This window comes from Poecilia formosa, unplaced genomic scaffold, assembly GCF_000485575.1.
Source record: "Poecilia formosa unplaced genomic scaffold, Poecilia_formosa-5.1.2 Scaffold106, whole genome shotgun sequence".
Classification (NCBI taxonomy): Eukaryota; Metazoa; Chordata; class Actinopteri; order Cyprinodontiformes; family Poeciliidae; genus Poecilia; species Poecilia formosa.
In genome coordinates this window covers 628,325-644,214 of record NW_006800045.1, presented here as the reverse complement: position 1 = coordinate 644,214, position 15,890 = coordinate 628,325, and the positions used below count along the sequence as shown (strand labels likewise).

General features: G+C 42.2%; 1 protein-coding gene across 2 annotated transcripts in view; it reads left to right on the top strand.

Annotated features, from left to right (window-relative positions):
• col7a1 (collagen, type VII, alpha 1) overlaps nucleotides 1-15,890 on the top strand; it is a 69,640-nt gene that overhangs the window by 18,296 nt on the left and 35,454 nt on the right. For both annotated transcript variants that reach the window (XM_016675130.1, XM_016675131.1), the window contains exons 19-61: nucleotides 496-639; nucleotides 755-886; nucleotides 1,239-1,385; nucleotides 1,474-1,611; nucleotides 1,696-1,845; nucleotides 1,924-2,060; nucleotides 2,158-2,284; nucleotides 2,375-2,518; nucleotides 3,784-3,953; nucleotides 4,793-4,834; nucleotides 4,922-4,948; nucleotides 5,134-5,178; nucleotides 5,281-5,400; nucleotides 5,478-5,549; nucleotides 5,652-5,687; nucleotides 5,761-5,814; nucleotides 5,935-6,009; nucleotides 6,236-6,349; nucleotides 7,958-7,984; nucleotides 8,085-8,138; nucleotides 8,246-8,317; nucleotides 8,403-8,462; nucleotides 8,976-9,011; nucleotides 9,087-9,131; nucleotides 10,056-10,091; nucleotides 10,178-10,222; nucleotides 10,326-10,361; nucleotides 10,477-10,512; nucleotides 10,602-10,634; nucleotides 10,741-10,812; nucleotides 10,891-10,950; nucleotides 11,072-11,107; nucleotides 11,186-11,266; nucleotides 12,546-12,581; nucleotides 12,698-12,742; nucleotides 12,834-12,905; nucleotides 13,043-13,087; nucleotides 13,173-13,208; nucleotides 13,320-13,361; nucleotides 14,012-14,092; nucleotides 14,232-14,267; nucleotides 14,363-14,398; nucleotides 14,597-14,677. In XM_016675130.1, coding sequence (XP_016530616.1) covers nucleotides 496-639; nucleotides 755-886; nucleotides 1,239-1,385; nucleotides 1,474-1,611; nucleotides 1,696-1,845; nucleotides 1,924-2,060; nucleotides 2,158-2,284; nucleotides 2,375-2,518; nucleotides 3,784-3,953; nucleotides 4,793-4,834; nucleotides 4,922-4,948; nucleotides 5,134-5,178; nucleotides 5,281-5,400; nucleotides 5,478-5,549; nucleotides 5,652-5,687; nucleotides 5,761-5,814; nucleotides 5,935-6,009; nucleotides 6,236-6,349; nucleotides 7,958-7,984; nucleotides 8,085-8,138; nucleotides 8,246-8,317; nucleotides 8,403-8,462; nucleotides 8,976-9,011; nucleotides 9,087-9,131; nucleotides 10,056-10,091; nucleotides 10,178-10,222; nucleotides 10,326-10,361; nucleotides 10,477-10,512; nucleotides 10,602-10,634; nucleotides 10,741-10,812; nucleotides 10,891-10,950; nucleotides 11,072-11,107; nucleotides 11,186-11,266; nucleotides 12,546-12,581; nucleotides 12,698-12,742; nucleotides 12,834-12,905; nucleotides 13,043-13,087; nucleotides 13,173-13,208; nucleotides 13,320-13,361; nucleotides 14,012-14,092; nucleotides 14,232-14,267; nucleotides 14,363-14,398; nucleotides 14,597-14,677 — 3,113 coding nt within the window. The remainder of the gene's footprint in view (nucleotides 1-495; nucleotides 640-754; nucleotides 887-1,238; nucleotides 1,386-1,473; nucleotides 1,612-1,695; nucleotides 1,846-1,923; nucleotides 2,061-2,157; nucleotides 2,285-2,374; nucleotides 2,519-3,783; nucleotides 3,954-4,792; nucleotides 4,835-4,921; nucleotides 4,949-5,133; nucleotides 5,179-5,280; nucleotides 5,401-5,477; nucleotides 5,550-5,651; nucleotides 5,688-5,760; nucleotides 5,815-5,934; nucleotides 6,010-6,235; nucleotides 6,350-7,957; nucleotides 7,985-8,084; nucleotides 8,139-8,245; nucleotides 8,318-8,402; nucleotides 8,463-8,975; nucleotides 9,012-9,086; nucleotides 9,132-10,055; nucleotides 10,092-10,177; nucleotides 10,223-10,325; nucleotides 10,362-10,476; nucleotides 10,513-10,601; nucleotides 10,635-10,740; nucleotides 10,813-10,890; nucleotides 10,951-11,071; nucleotides 11,108-11,185; nucleotides 11,267-12,545; nucleotides 12,582-12,697; nucleotides 12,743-12,833; nucleotides 12,906-13,042; nucleotides 13,088-13,172; nucleotides 13,209-13,319; nucleotides 13,362-14,011; nucleotides 14,093-14,231; nucleotides 14,268-14,362; nucleotides 14,399-14,596; nucleotides 14,678-15,890) is intronic.

Below are 15,890 nucleotides of genomic sequence, written 5' to 3'. Positions count from 1 at the left end.
CTCCTCTGCTCTGCATGTTTTAGATGTGCCTCTATTCCAGAACAGCTGATTCAAATGATTGCATGACCATCAAGTACTGCAGAAGCCTGTTAATTCCCCCAAATATTCAATTCAGGTGTGTGGCAGAAAGGAAACCCTGCTATTCCGCACAAAGGGAGATATTATATTAGATAGGTACTAGATACTATTATTAGATTTCCCCATAACTTTCTCCTTGACCTGTCTGCTGTGTTCCTTGGTCTTCATGATGCCGTTTGTTATCTAATGTTTTCCAACAGACTTCTGATCCCTTTACTGAACAGCTATTGTTATACTGAGGTTGAATTGGACACATGTTGACTCTGTTTACTGATTAGGGGACATTTGAAAAGCAATTTGCTGCCCTGGATTTGACTTAAGGGTATCAGAGTAAAGGGGGATTGGGACAAATGTATCACACATAAAAAAAAGAGTATTGAGAAGGTTAATGTTGACACTTTCTGTATCTCCATGCAGGAACTGAAACAACACAAACCGTAGCTGCTGATGTCTCCTCCTACACCATAGATGGCCTTCGGCCTAACTCGGCTTACACTGTGCAGGTTTCTGCCCTCGTTGGCGCTCGAGAAGGAAGTCCAGCTGTCCTCAGCGTTAGAACAGGTATCTCGTTTGTTTTCTCCTTAGCTACTGTTGCTGTTTTTAGCAATGCCCCTGCTGAAAGTGTGGGAGGAGGGGGGGAAAGGGAACAAAGTTTGAAATGTTTCTGTCCTGACAGAATCCGACCAGTCGGTTGTGGGAACTGTGACGTCGCTTAAAGTCCAGGAAGCCCGAGGGGAAGCGGTGCGGGTCTCCTGGGTTGGTGTGCAGGGAGCAACAGCTTATCGCATCATTTGGAGGAGAGTCGACGGTGAGCTAGTTTGTGTTTATCCGTGTGTTTTCTGTTGTGCTGCTATGTTCCCGTCTGCCTCGCTGATCTGCTGCAGAAGTCAGAGATCTTTCTGCCTCTTTCTGCAATAAGATCCTTGTTCGATCTCAGCTCAGACCGACGACCTATCCGTGTTTAACTTAAACACTTCAACCAAACTGTTTCAATACTTTTGTCTTCAACTTTAGATTCCCACAGCTCATTGCATCCATGTCGGTGTGATTTCTAGTACACCCTTCTTAATGAAACCAATTCCAATTCATGGAAATGTGAATAAAAATCTGACTGTCATGCAAAGAAGGTCTTCTTTTCACACGACTTTCTGCTGCTGTAGGTGGGGAAGAGCGGAGCCAGCTGGTGGGCCGGGATGTGAGTTCCATGGATCTGGACCAGCTCGATCCTGGAGTTCAGTACGAGGTTCAGGTCATCGCTTTAGTTGAAAACAGGGAAGGGTCGCCCGTTTCCGTCAGAATCACCACACGTGAGCCCTGCATTTTACTGTCGGATACGTCGTACGGTGAAACATGTCGGCGTTGGGTTGTGATCTTGTGTGTTCTCCATTTGCACAGCTGGTTATGTCACCCCACCCCCCACACTACCAACCACAACTATACGAGCGACCGAGGCTAACGCGGATTCTGTGCGGCTGAGCTGGGCTCTCCTTAAGGGCGCCACAGGATATATTCTTCGCTGGAAAGAGGAGACAGGTGAAGAAAAGGAAGTCACGATTTACATTGTACAGCCAAACTCTCAATAACCGTTTCATCATTTTAAATATAAATATTCATCAGATGTCGGCCGGGGCCTCTCCGTCACGCTGCCTCCGTCGTCCAGCTCGTACCTGGTGACCGGGCTGCGTTTGGGCCGCCGGTACAGATTCACCATCCAGCCCACCTTCGCAGGCGGAGTTTCACCTGAGACTTTTGTAGATGAACGCACCGGTAATGCACCGTCATCACGTTAAAAAGCCTCAAAAGCAGGAGACATTTGGCCATTGTTGCGAACCGTTTCCTCTGCAGTGTGTCTGGGTGGACGCCTTGACTTGGTGTTTCTTGTGCCTGCGTCCACCGATCGGTCTGACCTGGTGAGACCTCTGCGGGACATTGTCACCAGTGCAGCAGGGTCGCTCGCAGCTATTGGGCCCCAAGACTCGCAGGTACATTTCACTCTCAAAAGAGAAGAAAAGTAGGTTAAAATGCTGATAGATTTTTTTTTGTTTTCTTTTAATTTGACAATAATCTGGTTTTTTGTAGGTTGGGGTGGTCGTGTACAGCTTTAGACCCAAAATCTGGTTCCTGCTCAATCGTCATTCAAGATTCGACACGCTGCTCCAAGAGATCCAGTCTACACCCTTTGATGAAAGCCCAGGGAATAACATTGGTCTGTTTTTTTTTTTAAGAATCATCTGTTTTAAGCAGCTGATATTGTGTGGCGGTGTGCAGTGGCGACATTAACTGTGTTACTCTTCAGGTGAGGCGGTGACGTTCACTCGACAGTACCTGCTGACCCCCTCAGCTGGACGGAGACCCAGGGTGCCCGGGGTGGTCGTGATCATTGCTGACAGAAAGTCTGTGGACAACCTGACCCTCGCAGCCAGCGGTCTGAGAGATGCAGGTGTGAGCGACTGAAACCGTGAACATGTGATGTGTGACGCCGACATCACTCTGGTTAGATGAAATCACTGCTTAGCATTTGGATAATTTAATCCCTTTCCTGAATCAAATCCATTTTTTCAGTTGTGTCCTTCATAATCCATAAGAATTAAAACAAACGTTATGCAAAACTTTAAAAATAAAAAGTCAGAGTTATAAATATCAAATCAAATCAAATTTATTTGCATAGCACCTTTCAGCAACAAGGCATTTCAAAGTGCTTTACATCGTAAAAGCACACAAATACAAAATCATAGAAACGGTCAACAATTGAAGCGTTACATTTCGCCGTTGTTAGACATCAGATTGTTGAATAACGTTTCATTGATTATGTTTCAAAACCAATTCCACTCACGGTTTTTGAGTCTAGATTGAAAGGCACTCAGTGTTTCGGCTGTTTTTCAGTTTTCTGGAGGATTGTTCCAGAATATAACAAACTTCATTATAAAAAAAGTCTTTCAGAGAATCAGTCTTTCTAAAGTATCCATGCCCCTTAACCTTTTGGATATTTTAAACTGCTGTGTGTGTTTTTTGGGGGATTTTGTAACAAAGTAATGCAAATTGATGGAAAAAAATACCAACAATCCTTTTTACAAATACAAATCTGAAATGTGTGGCATGCACTTGTATTCACCCACATTTAATCAGATACTCACATTTAAACTCCAGTGAAACAAATCTAGGCTTAAGCTGTTCCATAAAAACGAAAGTAATAAACATCTCAAGTGGTCTGAAAACAAACACACGTATCATTTTTCTTCCACTTAATAGTCATGCGACACTTGGGTTGTTCTGGAAGATAAATTACCAATAAAAAACATTGAAGTTTGTGGTAAAAAGAGACTAGATCTGAGAGACACTGTAGAAATTATTTATCTTTTTTTTCTGATTTCAGTGACATACATTTTTATTTTCTTTTTGACTTCCAAATAATCCAGGTCCGTGGTCTTTTAGAGCTACTTTGTGGATTCTTTATTTTAGGTTGCCTAAAATAACTCTCCTAATTGTGTCATCATGTTTCTGTGACGTGGGCGCTGCGTGATCTTTCAGGCTACATAATGTGTAATAAACAGGGAAGCTGATTTTTCACAAATTTCCCTGAGATGTAAAAAAAATAAAAAAATAAATAAAAAAAATCTCAGTGTGAAAAATATCTGCTCCTCTCTTATCTATGTTGCAGAAATGCTTCACTTGACATGAATCTTCACATATGTGTTTGCATGCAAGGTGTGACCGTGCTAGCTGTGGGAATAGGCCAAGCCGACACGGAGGAGCTGCGGCGGGCTGTGACTGACCGAAGCCCACAGAACATCCTGTACGCCGGTAACGCGGAACGACTCAACACTCTGCACCCTGATCTGGCCGACTTGCTTTGTGGAATTGCCAGAATCCCAGAGGTGAGTCTGTTGATTCGCAGGCCACGTTGGTTTTGGAAAAAAAAAAAGCTTGAAATTCTCTTTGGAATTTGTTAGCGAGTAATGGTGGAGACAGATCGATGGATAGGGGCTTTGTCTGTGGTAATGCAAGTGATTCTCTTGACTGTCGTGTTTTAAAAAAAATAATAATAATAAAACTGAACCCTCTATAGTCCTCTCCTAATATTTTGAGAAACAGATCACCACTTTTAATCCTGAATACAGGAGGGTTAAATTTCCTCTGTGTGACTGGACTTATCTTGATGGAGACAGTAGTAGCTAGTAGCTCCCGCCGGACCACTGGAGGTGGAGAAACAGCATGAGAAATATTTCTAAACTCACTTAGTGTCACTTAGTTTCAAATTGAGCATTGTTTAGCCCACCTGAGTATTGTTGCTGACCATGTCCATCCCTTTATCACCATGGTATACATATCTTCTTATGGCTGCATGTAACGCACCAGGTCATAAAGCTTAAAACATTTCAAACTAGTTTCTTGAAAAATGGCAGCGAGTTTATTGGCCACCATGGATCTTTTATCCTTTTCCTCAAATTTTAGAGGAATGTTTCTGATACCTTGCTGAATCGGTGCCATCAGTGCCAAACTTGTTCTAGCTTGATTTAACTCATAAAGTGAGCAGCAAGAGGAGCATATTGGCACCTTTCAGTGTCCAACAATGAGCCTGAGAGCTACATTGGGTAGAGAGAGATGTCTGGATTTAAATCTGGTCCTGATTCAACCTGATCTCAGTTAAATGAAAGTCAGTGGATCATTTGATGAATATTTCATTCCACCTAAAGGTTTCCTTTGATTTGTTCAGGTCACTCCAGGTAAAGAGCAGTGTACCGTACAGTGTCCTCGGGTAAGTCGGTTTTACGCCATCCAGGATAAATGAAACTTACTGATGCCTTTTTCCTTATTATGGATTTTATTCATTTATGCCTTTTAGGGTGAGAAGGGAGATCGTGGCGAGACGGTAAAAATTTACAGTTTCTTTCTCCTTTTAACATCTTTCAAACAGAAATTAGAAAGTTGTGCTATTAATGAAATGACATTTATTAGGTTTTAGCCAGTTTTTGAGTGTCGTTTGCGACTTTTTGTGTCTGCAAAAAAATAATCATCAGTAAATGTTAAGGTGCCTCTTTCTGCTTTGTGCCACAGGGTGCAAGAGGCAGAGATGGTGCAGATGGACGCAAGGGCGAGCCTGTGAGTCAGACAGATCAGCCACTTTGACAATCCGTTGTGGAATAACGTACAGTGTTATATTTTAAGCTAACATGCTGTGTGTCCCCTAATGTCACGATGCAGGGCCGTGATGGTTTGCCTGGGAGGGAAGGTCCGAGAGGTCCTGAAGGACGTCCAGGAACACCAGGACAAACGAGCCCTATTGACCCTTCTCAGCGGATAAAAGGGGAGAAGGGGGAGAGGGTGAGTGCAGCTGAGTTCATGCCAACATGATCAAAAGAAAACTGTCAAAGAAACATTTATATATTTTCATCTTTTAGGGCTTTCCGGGAGTGGATGGAAATCCAGGATTTCCAGGAAGACCAGGAGCTCCTGGAAATGCAGGCGTTCCGGTGAGTAGAGCTACTGGAACCCATTGATTGATATTTTTGTTGTTGTTGTTGTTGTTGTTGGTTTTAGTTTAACAATAAAAACAACTTTTTGTCGACCCTTAGGGCTCCCAAGGTCTCCCCGGGGTCAGAGGAAGCCCAGTGAGTAACACACTGACCCTCGAGCTACCAGGTGTATGTCAAAACTCAGCCCTGTATTGTTGTCCTGTTTTAGGGTGAACCAGGAGGACAGGGCACGCCGGGGTCAAAGGGTGATAAAGGGGAAAGGGTGAGCTCAAACCTTATTTCAAATTTCACAAAGAAAAACGTTCCTTCGGTACAAACGAAAGCCGAGACCAAAGTGATGCGTGAGGTGTTTTATACTTTCTGTGGTTTGGTGATGTTTCAGGGTGAGCCGGGTTCCTCTGTGCCTGGTGGGGGTCTTCCAGGGAGGAAGGGAGAGCCAGGCGTCCCAGGAATACCAGTAAGAACCTATAGAGTTGCGAAATTGAGATAAAGATGGAAAAAAACCCACAAAATTCACATTTTTTACTGTATTTTGTGTAGTAAATGAAAAGTTCCACATTTAAAACATTCATCTTTTATTGATAACATCATGTCTGATTCCTATGGAGGGGTGGAGAAAGACTCCTGAAGGTGTCACAGATCTCGTTAGGGGAACTCAGTAATTTTCTGGATCTCATGTGAAGGGTAATCCGGGTCGGCAAGGTGGCGACGGAGCCAAGGGAGACCCCGGAGTTCCAGGCCGATCAGGTCAGGACGGTCGCCCAGGAATCCCAGGAACGCCGGGACTTTCCATTAAGGTTTGGCTCTTCCACAGCTTCTCTGCAAATTGATTAATTATAATTGATTTACCAGGGCAAAAGGGGAATGAATACAAATGCCTGCCACACTTTTCAGATTCCCTAAATGATGTTTCATTCTCCTTTTGTGCCACAACAACCACTAAGTTCTTTACTTTGACCTGTCACATAAAATCCCAATGGAATAGACTGAAATCTGTCACTGCCACATGTCAAAATGTAGATGAAGCTGAAAGGGTACTAATACATTTTCAAGGTCCTGCTTGGTAATTAACATGACTGAAAAATAACAAATCGGAGAGCCACACGTTGGTTCTTTAGTCCTCTTTGAGTTAGATTATTGTTAGTAAAGCAGAGCTGCTGTGTTCAGAATAACTCACATGGTGGTAGCATTGAGTTACATGCAGAGAAAGCATCACAGCCGAGGCTCAAATTTACCTTTGACTTTTCCTGTGGATGAATACTTTCTGCAATTTTTTACTGTATTTGATTTGATCGGCTCAGTGAGTTCTGTTTCATTCCTTGCATGCATATTTGAAAACATTTTTTTTCTTTTCTTGCCAGTAAAATGAATTATAAATATAATATGATCTTGGGATATATTTTACTCTTAGTTACGTGTAGATCGGAATCATTGGCTGTTGCCACTTTTATGTAACGGATATGATTGAGTCCATGCATTGAGTACACTCCAGTCCATAGGATTCCTGCAGCACCTTATTATGCTTTTCACAATGCAGCGTGCATTATTTTATCACAACAGGAGCCAGGCTGCCACAGACGTTGATTTTTTTGTTGCTCCTGTCGAACAATGCTGCCAGATTAGAAGTAGAAGATGCCATTTATACCAGCTAGATCTCTCTGATGCAGGATAAAATAATTGCTGCTTAATTATTGCAGCAATGATCATTAGTAATCTCACGCTGGGCTTTGCTTGCAGACTCTCTGTCTACACCGATGAAGATTAATTCCTCTTCTTCTCACTGAAAACTGAAAGCTTAAATGATGGCTTGTTCTACTTTCTAACGAATTCATCAAATAATTATCATATCCACTCATGGAGCTTTGATTATCAGTTTTCTGTTTATCAGTTGATTATTAGGTAAAAAAAAACAACAACAAAAAAACCAGATGAATAAAGCAAAGTACGTTTCCAGATACAACAGAACTCTGCTATTCATTGTGCTCGGTCTCAGTGTACATCACAAAGTTTGACAGGATTTGATCCTGATTTTCACAAGGTTTTATTACGTTCTTTAAATTTAGACCCAAGTAATATTTTTGTTTCACTAAACGAACGTACATGGGAAGACAGGAAACTGTGTAAATACAATTCAATGCATTTATCATTGAAAAATCATTCCTTTTTTCCCACTAGTTTATTTTTTCTAAAAAAGTAATACCCCACATATCCCATTTATGTTTAATTGGTTAGTGAAACAGGAGAGTTTATTTTAGCAAAATAATATCTCTATTTTTGCTGGTTTAAAAATGATCCTCTCTTATCTGTTACACAGTAATTGTACAGTTTCTTTTTTTTTTTGTCTTTGCTTACTAAGCTTTTTTTTCTCAAATATTTCTGACTTTGTTTCATTTTATCTCCCTCAGGGAGATAAGGGCAGCCAAGGAGAGAGGGTGAGTCATGCCATATTGAACATGTTCTCTGAGTGCAGACATTTCCCGAGGAGCCAAAGAGCGTAAAAGATCCTCGGCTCTTATCTCTCTTTGCTGACAGGGACCTCCGGGAGTGGGAAGCGGTGTGGCCGTGAAGGGTGAAAAGGGCTCCCCCGTAAGCATCGTCAGTCACTCGTAATGTGCTGACTCGTTAGTTTTGCAGGTGAAGCTCTGTGCGCATCTCGTGTACTTTGCATTTTCTAATTGCTTTGACATCCTCAGGGCATCCCGGGAACGCCTGGCGGCCCGGGCCCGAGGGGGCCGGCAGGGCCACAGGGCAGCAGAGGAGAAAAGGTATCTGCAGGCTTGATTTGGTGATCTAACTGTGAACAGAGCAGAGCGATTGTTTTAATGAGAACGGGTCATCTGTGGTCGTCAGGGCGAAGACGGTGCCGGTCTACCTGGACCTCCAGGAAAGCAAGGAGAGACCGGGGATAGGGTGAGTCTGATTGAAGAAGATTTCTGATTGGCCGGTGAGATTTAAATGGCTGCCTCAAAGAAGCATAGCTTAACTTTGAATTAGATGTACGGTGCAAAGTGTATTACCAATGTTTTCTCCACGTGGATTCGGTGCAATACAATCCTGATTCACTAACCAGTGGCTCCACCTGTAGGATAAATGGCAACAGACTTTGCAGAAATTTCACAAAATGCTGTTAAAATACAGCAGTGGATACTTAATCAATTGCTCTGGTAATTGATGAAGTATCCATAATTATTTTTTTTAGCAGTTCTAAAAAATAATTATGGCATGTGATTTTGTTTTTGTCCAGATGAGTGTCTTTTTTGTTTTGTTTTGGTTTTTTGTACACCTGAAGATAATGCATGATGTTCAACCATGCAATCTTTTAGAATTAGTTTGAATGTGCTTCGCCTGAACAACCCTGTGCCCTGGATGAAAAGCACCGCGGCGCAACATTTTTAGCTTATACATATTTCCGATAATTTCCAGGGTCCCCGCGGGCCTGCAGGTGAGATCGGCAACAAGGTAAGACGCATGCGATTAAAACAAAATATTTCTGTAACAAGATGGAAGAGGAACGACCGACCTCTGTCCCACCAGGGAGACCGAGGACAGCCGGGCGAGCCTGGGACACGAGGAGACAGGGTGAGTCATATGTTAGTCCCTGCGGACATGTCCACACCGGCATGTATGGTACTGTGAATGCTTAAAATCTTCAGCTTCTCCTGAAATTGACAGTTGATTGCATCTTGGCGACAGCTTAAGCAGAACAAATTGATGATGTTCTCGCTTCTCTGTGGACTCTGATGTTCCAGTAGGACTTGGACAGCAAAGCCTTGGTGCTTCGTTGATTGTTTCTGAATCTCCCAAGGGATTTGCTTTTATCTTAGAGGGACAGTTTGGGTCAGAAAGTTGACAGCAGACAGTTTGTTGGAGCAGCAGTTTGTCTATAGCTGAGAGGAAAAAGTTAGAGAAACTCATCAGAAAGACCAGCTCTGAGACCAGCTCTGTCCCAGGATGTCCTCTAGTTGGACAATGTCTCCCACCTCAAGCATGAAGCGGCTGCAGAACTGGGGATCTCTGAGAGACCACTGCGTCTCAGGTGCACAAAGTCGCATGATTGCAGATCCTTCCTCTCAGCAGCTATAAGATTTTATAACCATCACTGCTTCCAACAAACCCAACCAGTTGTTTACATCCCTCATGTTTTTTTTTGCACAGTTTTTTTATTTTCTTGTCAATTGTGTGTTAAGTTTGCAGTAGCGTTAAGCAAAGTTTGTACACTTCTTAAAATCATCTTATTCAGTTGAACTAAATTATTTCTCATAGGTGTACATGTTTTATATAAATTTCCCCTTATTGTTCAGTCTATTATTGTATTTTTTTTTTTGTTTTATTGCTAATTTTATGTCTTTCTACTTTCATTTACATTCATTACTGATTTTGTACACCTGAAATTAAATGAGGGATATTTAATTTCATTTCTGTCCCCTTCTCTTCTCTATTTCTATTTCCGTTTTCATTTTTGTCAGTAACCTCAGATATTTTTGAACTTTTGCATCTTCATAGGGGGAGCGAGGGCCTGCTGGGGAGACCGGAGAGAAAGTGAGTAGAGCTGAAGTTGTTGACCGTTGACCTTTATTGATTTAAAGGAAGTTTGCAACGTTTTCAACATAATGCTGTCTTCTTAGGGAGACCCAGGGAAGGCAGGCATCCCAGGATCACCAGGCCTGAGAGTGAGCATTGCTTAAATATTTCATTCCTCGTCTGCATGCTTTCCTTTTTGGTGCTCCTTATGTATATGGAGCGTCTAAACTTATTGTTTTAATTTAACCAAAGGGTTTACCAGGCCCAAGTGGACCAGCAGGAGAAAAGGTGAGACTGAGAGTCTATTAGGATCAGCGATGCATGAAGCTGCAGGTCACATCTGCGTGTCGCATCTTTCATAATCTGATTGGATGGACTTTCAAGACACGATGTCTGTTTCCAGGGGAATGAAGGAGCACGAGGGGAGCCGGGCAGGAGTGTGAGTGTTTAGATCTGATACCTGCAAGTATTGACTGAAGGTCTCTGACAGTGAAATGGAGACACTCTGCTCTCTTTTTAATCATTCAGACGGCAGGTTTACCAGGGAAGAAAGGAGAACAGGTTAGAGATAAAACGTGTCTGAATAAAAAAAAAACAAAAAAAAAACTATTATCAGCTCAAACAGACATTTTATGTTCTTGGTTCTTTGCTTGATTTTTTTCCAAAGGGTGAAAGAGGTCTGCCTGGATCTGAAGGCCTGAGAGGGGAGAAAGGTGAACCGGGGCAAAGAGGAGAGAAAGTGAGCGTCCACACGAGGAATCACATGTTGGAGAAATCACGTTTATCAAATCAACATGACTCTCTGTTGCTCCATCAGGGTTCTCCAGGTACTGGAGGGTCTGGTGTTCTTGGACCTAAAGGAGAGCCAGGAGAGCGAGTAGGTTTATTATAATTTAGTCCTCACAAAGGGCACGCCTTATTTGTGAAACAATCTTTTGAGCCGTGTCCACTAAAACTCCTCCAGTTTGGTGTGGATTAAACATGTGGTCTTTCCTCAGGGACTTGCAGGTCTTAATGGACGACCAGGAGCCAAGGTCTGTGGCCCTTATTGGCTTTTTCTTCAAATTTGCAGCAGCTTAATTGCTAAGTTGACCTTTTTCACTGTTATTTAGGGAGACCCAGGAGAAGCAGGCGAGAGGGGAGAGAACGGACGCCCAGGAATCCCAGGAAAACCCGGCCTGCCTGGAAAACAGGTCCGAATCGAAGGAAAAATTCAATCTTTAAAAGCAAAATAAGAAGAGCTTCAGACAACATTTAAAAACAGTCAGATATGGAGGACAAACGGTGCTGCTGGCCTCAAGAGTTTGTGTAATAATTAAACAAAAGAGTAAAAAATAGCAATGTTTCCCATGCAGTAATGAGGTTTGTAGATGTGTTCAAATCCATAAAGTCTCTCCAAAAATGTTTCTTAATAACAGACTTGATAAGTATATAGATATTTTAAAATTCACAGTTTAAAAGTGCTGCTTTTAAACTGTGAATTTGATGCGCTGCAGAAAATCAGATTTATTGCTGACAAAACGATGTCGCTCACCTGCTGAAGAGCGAATATAAACATCCCCAATCTCCCACTGAAAGGACCTGACGTCCAAAAAATCCAGAGTGGAGAGCATCCGCCCTGCTACTGCTGTGGAGCATTTTTTTTTGTTTTTGTTTTTTTAAGTGAGGTTGTAGATTTATGCCTGAGGCTTTTGCCCTAGAAGACGCATTTGTCTTAATTTCCCGTCATTCTAGTCTCTTGTATGAGACTGCAAGCCGCTCTAATGGAGCCGCAGATCAGCCATTCAGATACGATGACTGTTGCATACATATTAGTGTAACCGTTGTTTTTCAGATGACCTTTGACTTCAGTCACTTGTCTGTTGATTGAAATTACATGTGAGTTTATATCAGCTTGAGCATGCTGGGAATAATTTTTTTACAATTAATAATGAAAATAATCTGTCCAGCGGTCCAGGCAGGCTAATCTTTCAGAACTAAAAAGCTGTTTTAGTGTTTGTGTGAGCTCAACCAGACATATTTTACTCACCCACTGTTTTTTTTTTCACTGTCTACTCATTTTATTTAATCAAAAACAGCCAAAAAAAAAAAAAGAGTTGGCTATAAATATCACATATTTTAATGTTTCAGTCTCAGTTGGTTTTGATTTCATATTTCTTTGCTAACTCTGTCTTTTTTGGGGTGGTTTTTGTTAAGCGCTGCGTCCGCCACTTTATTCGATTCACTGATTTTTGCTGTTATTCTTTTACTATTAGTTCTGTGACACTTTGTCTTATTCCTTCATAGTAGATACATTTCGCAGCATATTCGCTGTGATGCTAAGCTCTTCCCTCTTGTTTCTAACATGCATCCCTTTCTAATGATGGCAGTTTAGAGGTAAAGAAAAAAAAAGCCTCTTTTTTGGTGTAAAACTCCCATTGCATGTTACCTGCCACTTCTTTATCATTTTATTTTACTATTTCCAAATTCTAGGGAGAAAAAGGTGACAAAGGTGACGAAGGCACACCCGTAAGTGGCTCTGGTTCCGTTTAATGTGTCATTTAACATGAACTTTAATCATCATTCTGACTTGATGATTAGGAGCCAAATGTGATCATGATAATTTCATCCGTTTTCTCCTGCAGGGAGAATCTGGACTTCCAGGAAAACCAGGAGAAAGAGGTTTGCGGGTAGGAGATTTTCTTCTGGTTAATTTGCCACATTAGCTGCCACCTCACATCGAGTCCAGGTAACAGACATCGTTACTGAATGCTCGTTCAGGGACTGCCGGGTCAGGCGGGGCGGCCAGGAGAGAAAGGAGACCTGGGAGATCCGGGAGAGCAGGGGAGAAATGTGAGAGACTCTTTTATGTTTAATCGCACAGACAGCTTTTCGATGCGCTCTTGTGCTATTCCGGAGAGCACGTAAGAGAGCATACCGCCAGGAAGGTCGTCTGCTCATTGCCTTTATCGATCTGGATTCGATTACAGGGCAGCCCTGGACCCGCTGGCCCGAGAGGAGAGAAAGGAGAGCTGGTATGCCGTCTCCTTTCATATTGAAATCGACTCGTGTACCTTCAGATGTGAACTCAGCAGATTCACACGCTTTCTTCTCTTTAAGGGACCTCAAGGGCCTGCAGGACCACCGGGGAAAGTGGTGAGTTTCTCACTTAGCGTTTTTTTTTTCTTTTTTTTCTGTTTGGACAAAAATGCCGATGCGTTGAAAAAGCCGAGCTTAACGCGATACCTCATGCTTGTCTGTCAACAGGCTGACATCCAGGGTCAGCTGAGAGGAGAGCGAGGGGAGAAGGTCTGTGCTCGTACTGTGTGTTCTGGTTTCAGTGCATAAAAAAATAAAAATAAAAATAAAAAAATGCAGGAACATTTTACTTTGAAATTGCAGGTTTCGACCCGGAGCTTTGCAAATGTACTCGTACCTCACAACATGAAAGTCACAGCAAGAAATGTCAATGTCTTTTTATGTGATGGATCAACATAAAGTAGAGGAATATTGTGAAATTGAAGGAAATATACTAATAGATGCATTTAAAAAAACAAAAAAAAAAACAAAACCCAAGTGTGGTCTGCATTTCTGTCAGTTCCCTTTACTTTGGTACCACTAAATAAAATCCATTGCGACCAAAAGTCACAAAAACGGTACGGCACAACTGCAAACCTACCGAGTCCATCAAAACTAACAGGTTTGGCAAGGAGAGCATTATTCTTCTGGGAGCTGAGCGTAACTGCCTGCCACACTTTAGAGATTTTTACTCATAAAACATTTTGAAAACCGAGCGTTGTGTGTTCCCTGCACTTCATAATCATGCACTGCGTATGCTGGCCTGTCATATAAAATCTCAACTAACCGCATTCACATTTGTGACTTCAGCTATTACAAGTCACTTTGTTTTGAAAACAGCAGTAGCACTCACTAGAGGTCTTACATTATCGTGACCCCAGGGTGACGCCGGTGACCCCGGAGAGCACGGCGGCAAAGGTCAGAAAGGGGAAGCGGGGACTCCTGGAGCTCCAGGCCTGCGAGTGAGTTTGGTGTTTTAAATGGCTGCTGATTTTCCACTCTGCTCTAAATGCACCCGCATGCACATCCACTCCTTTCTGTGTGGATTTGCTGTGCATGACTGATCATTGTCCGTGACTTCTTCTTCTTCTGTCCATGAAGGGTCCGGAGGGACCGAGGGGGCCGGCAGGGATAAAAGTGAGTTTGTTCCATGCTTCAGTCATCATAACTGGTAGAAATGTTCGTCTCATTTTCAAATATAATGAAATGAATTTCCCTACGAATGTCTGCAGGGTGACACAGGAGAAAGAGGATCGCCCGGAGAGAAGGTTTGCAATCGATAAGTGTGACGAAGTTTGGCTTAATCAAGACTGAATCCAACAGTTATTCACTTTTTATCTGAGTCTTGAGTTTTTTGTCTGAGTCTTGACTCAGCAGCAAATCAGAACGCCTTGTTATTTCTTTCTTTATGTACCACTACAGAAAACACTGCTTAGTGCTTCTGACTGTTTCTCTTCTTGTGACAGGGAGACAGAGGAGCGTCTGGCTTAGATGGGCGTCCTGGTCTGGATGGTAAACCAGGCTCTCCGGGACCACCCGGATCAAGGGTAACCCAGTTCCTCACATATTTGACCAAACTCTAAAAATCATTGCAATGAAAGTTGCTGTATTACAGGTGAAAGCAGGTATTCCCATGCAGTGTATCACAAATGCACTGCATTTCTTACTGTGTGACATTAAAGCAGACTAAACCTTTCCTGTCTAGGGTTGGCATGAAACGTACTCTTTGCTAAAAGCCAAAAATAATCTTAGAAATCTCTTTAGAGAATATTTTATTGCTTTCTTCAAAGGCAGAGGTTTATGTGACATTAGTTTTCTTTTAAGAAAATCTCAAAAGCCCGGTAGACTTATGTCATGGCTGTGTAAAATTGCCATGGGTAAATCAACAGCATTTGAGTTGAATGGATGTATTTTAAGGCGACACCTTAAACACAGCCGCTTCCTCGTGTGATGTAGCAACCAACCAAATCAACCAAGAGCGGTAGAGCGGCTAAAGTCTGGTTCATCCTGTGAGCAGATGCACACTTAAGTATAAACATAATTTTAATATTTACTAATCTTTCCTTTCAGATCCAAGGTGTGTTTTTGTCTGGCATTTGCTAACTGACTCCTACAATAAAAGCAGGAGACTTTGTACAGCTGCTGGTTGAAGCCAGTAAGAATGCATCACAGTGAGTCCTGTTCTGGACTGAAAGGCCAATCAGTGAAGCAGAAGACATTATTCAAAAAGAAAACTAAAAAGCTACAGTATGATATGCGAATGCACACAAGGACAAACGCCAAGACATGTCCGGTGGTTAGGAGTTGGTCATCATGAGCGTTGTTTAATTTAGATGATGATAAATGAAGATGGTAAGTCTGAGAACACCATGATCCCATGTGGCAGCATCGTGTTATTAGCACGTTTTACTGCAGGAAGGAGCAGTAGACTTCACAAAATAGATACAATGAGAAACTCTTGAGTGAATATTGACGCAACATCTCAAGACATCATCCTGGAAGTACATTTTTTGTGGACAACGACCCCAATAATGCTGCCAAATTAGTTTTCCAGTGGGACACTGTAAAATATTAGGGTTTTTCTACTTCCCATAGAAAAAAACAAAAAAGACCTGAAAAAGTGTGTGAGCAAGTCGTTTTATAAACCTGACTCAGTTAAGCTAGCTTTGTTTGGAGAAATGGGACAAGATGGTGGAAGGAAGTACAAAAAGTTTGACCCGAGCCATCCAGTTTAGAGGCAAATCTACCCAGTTCTAAGAA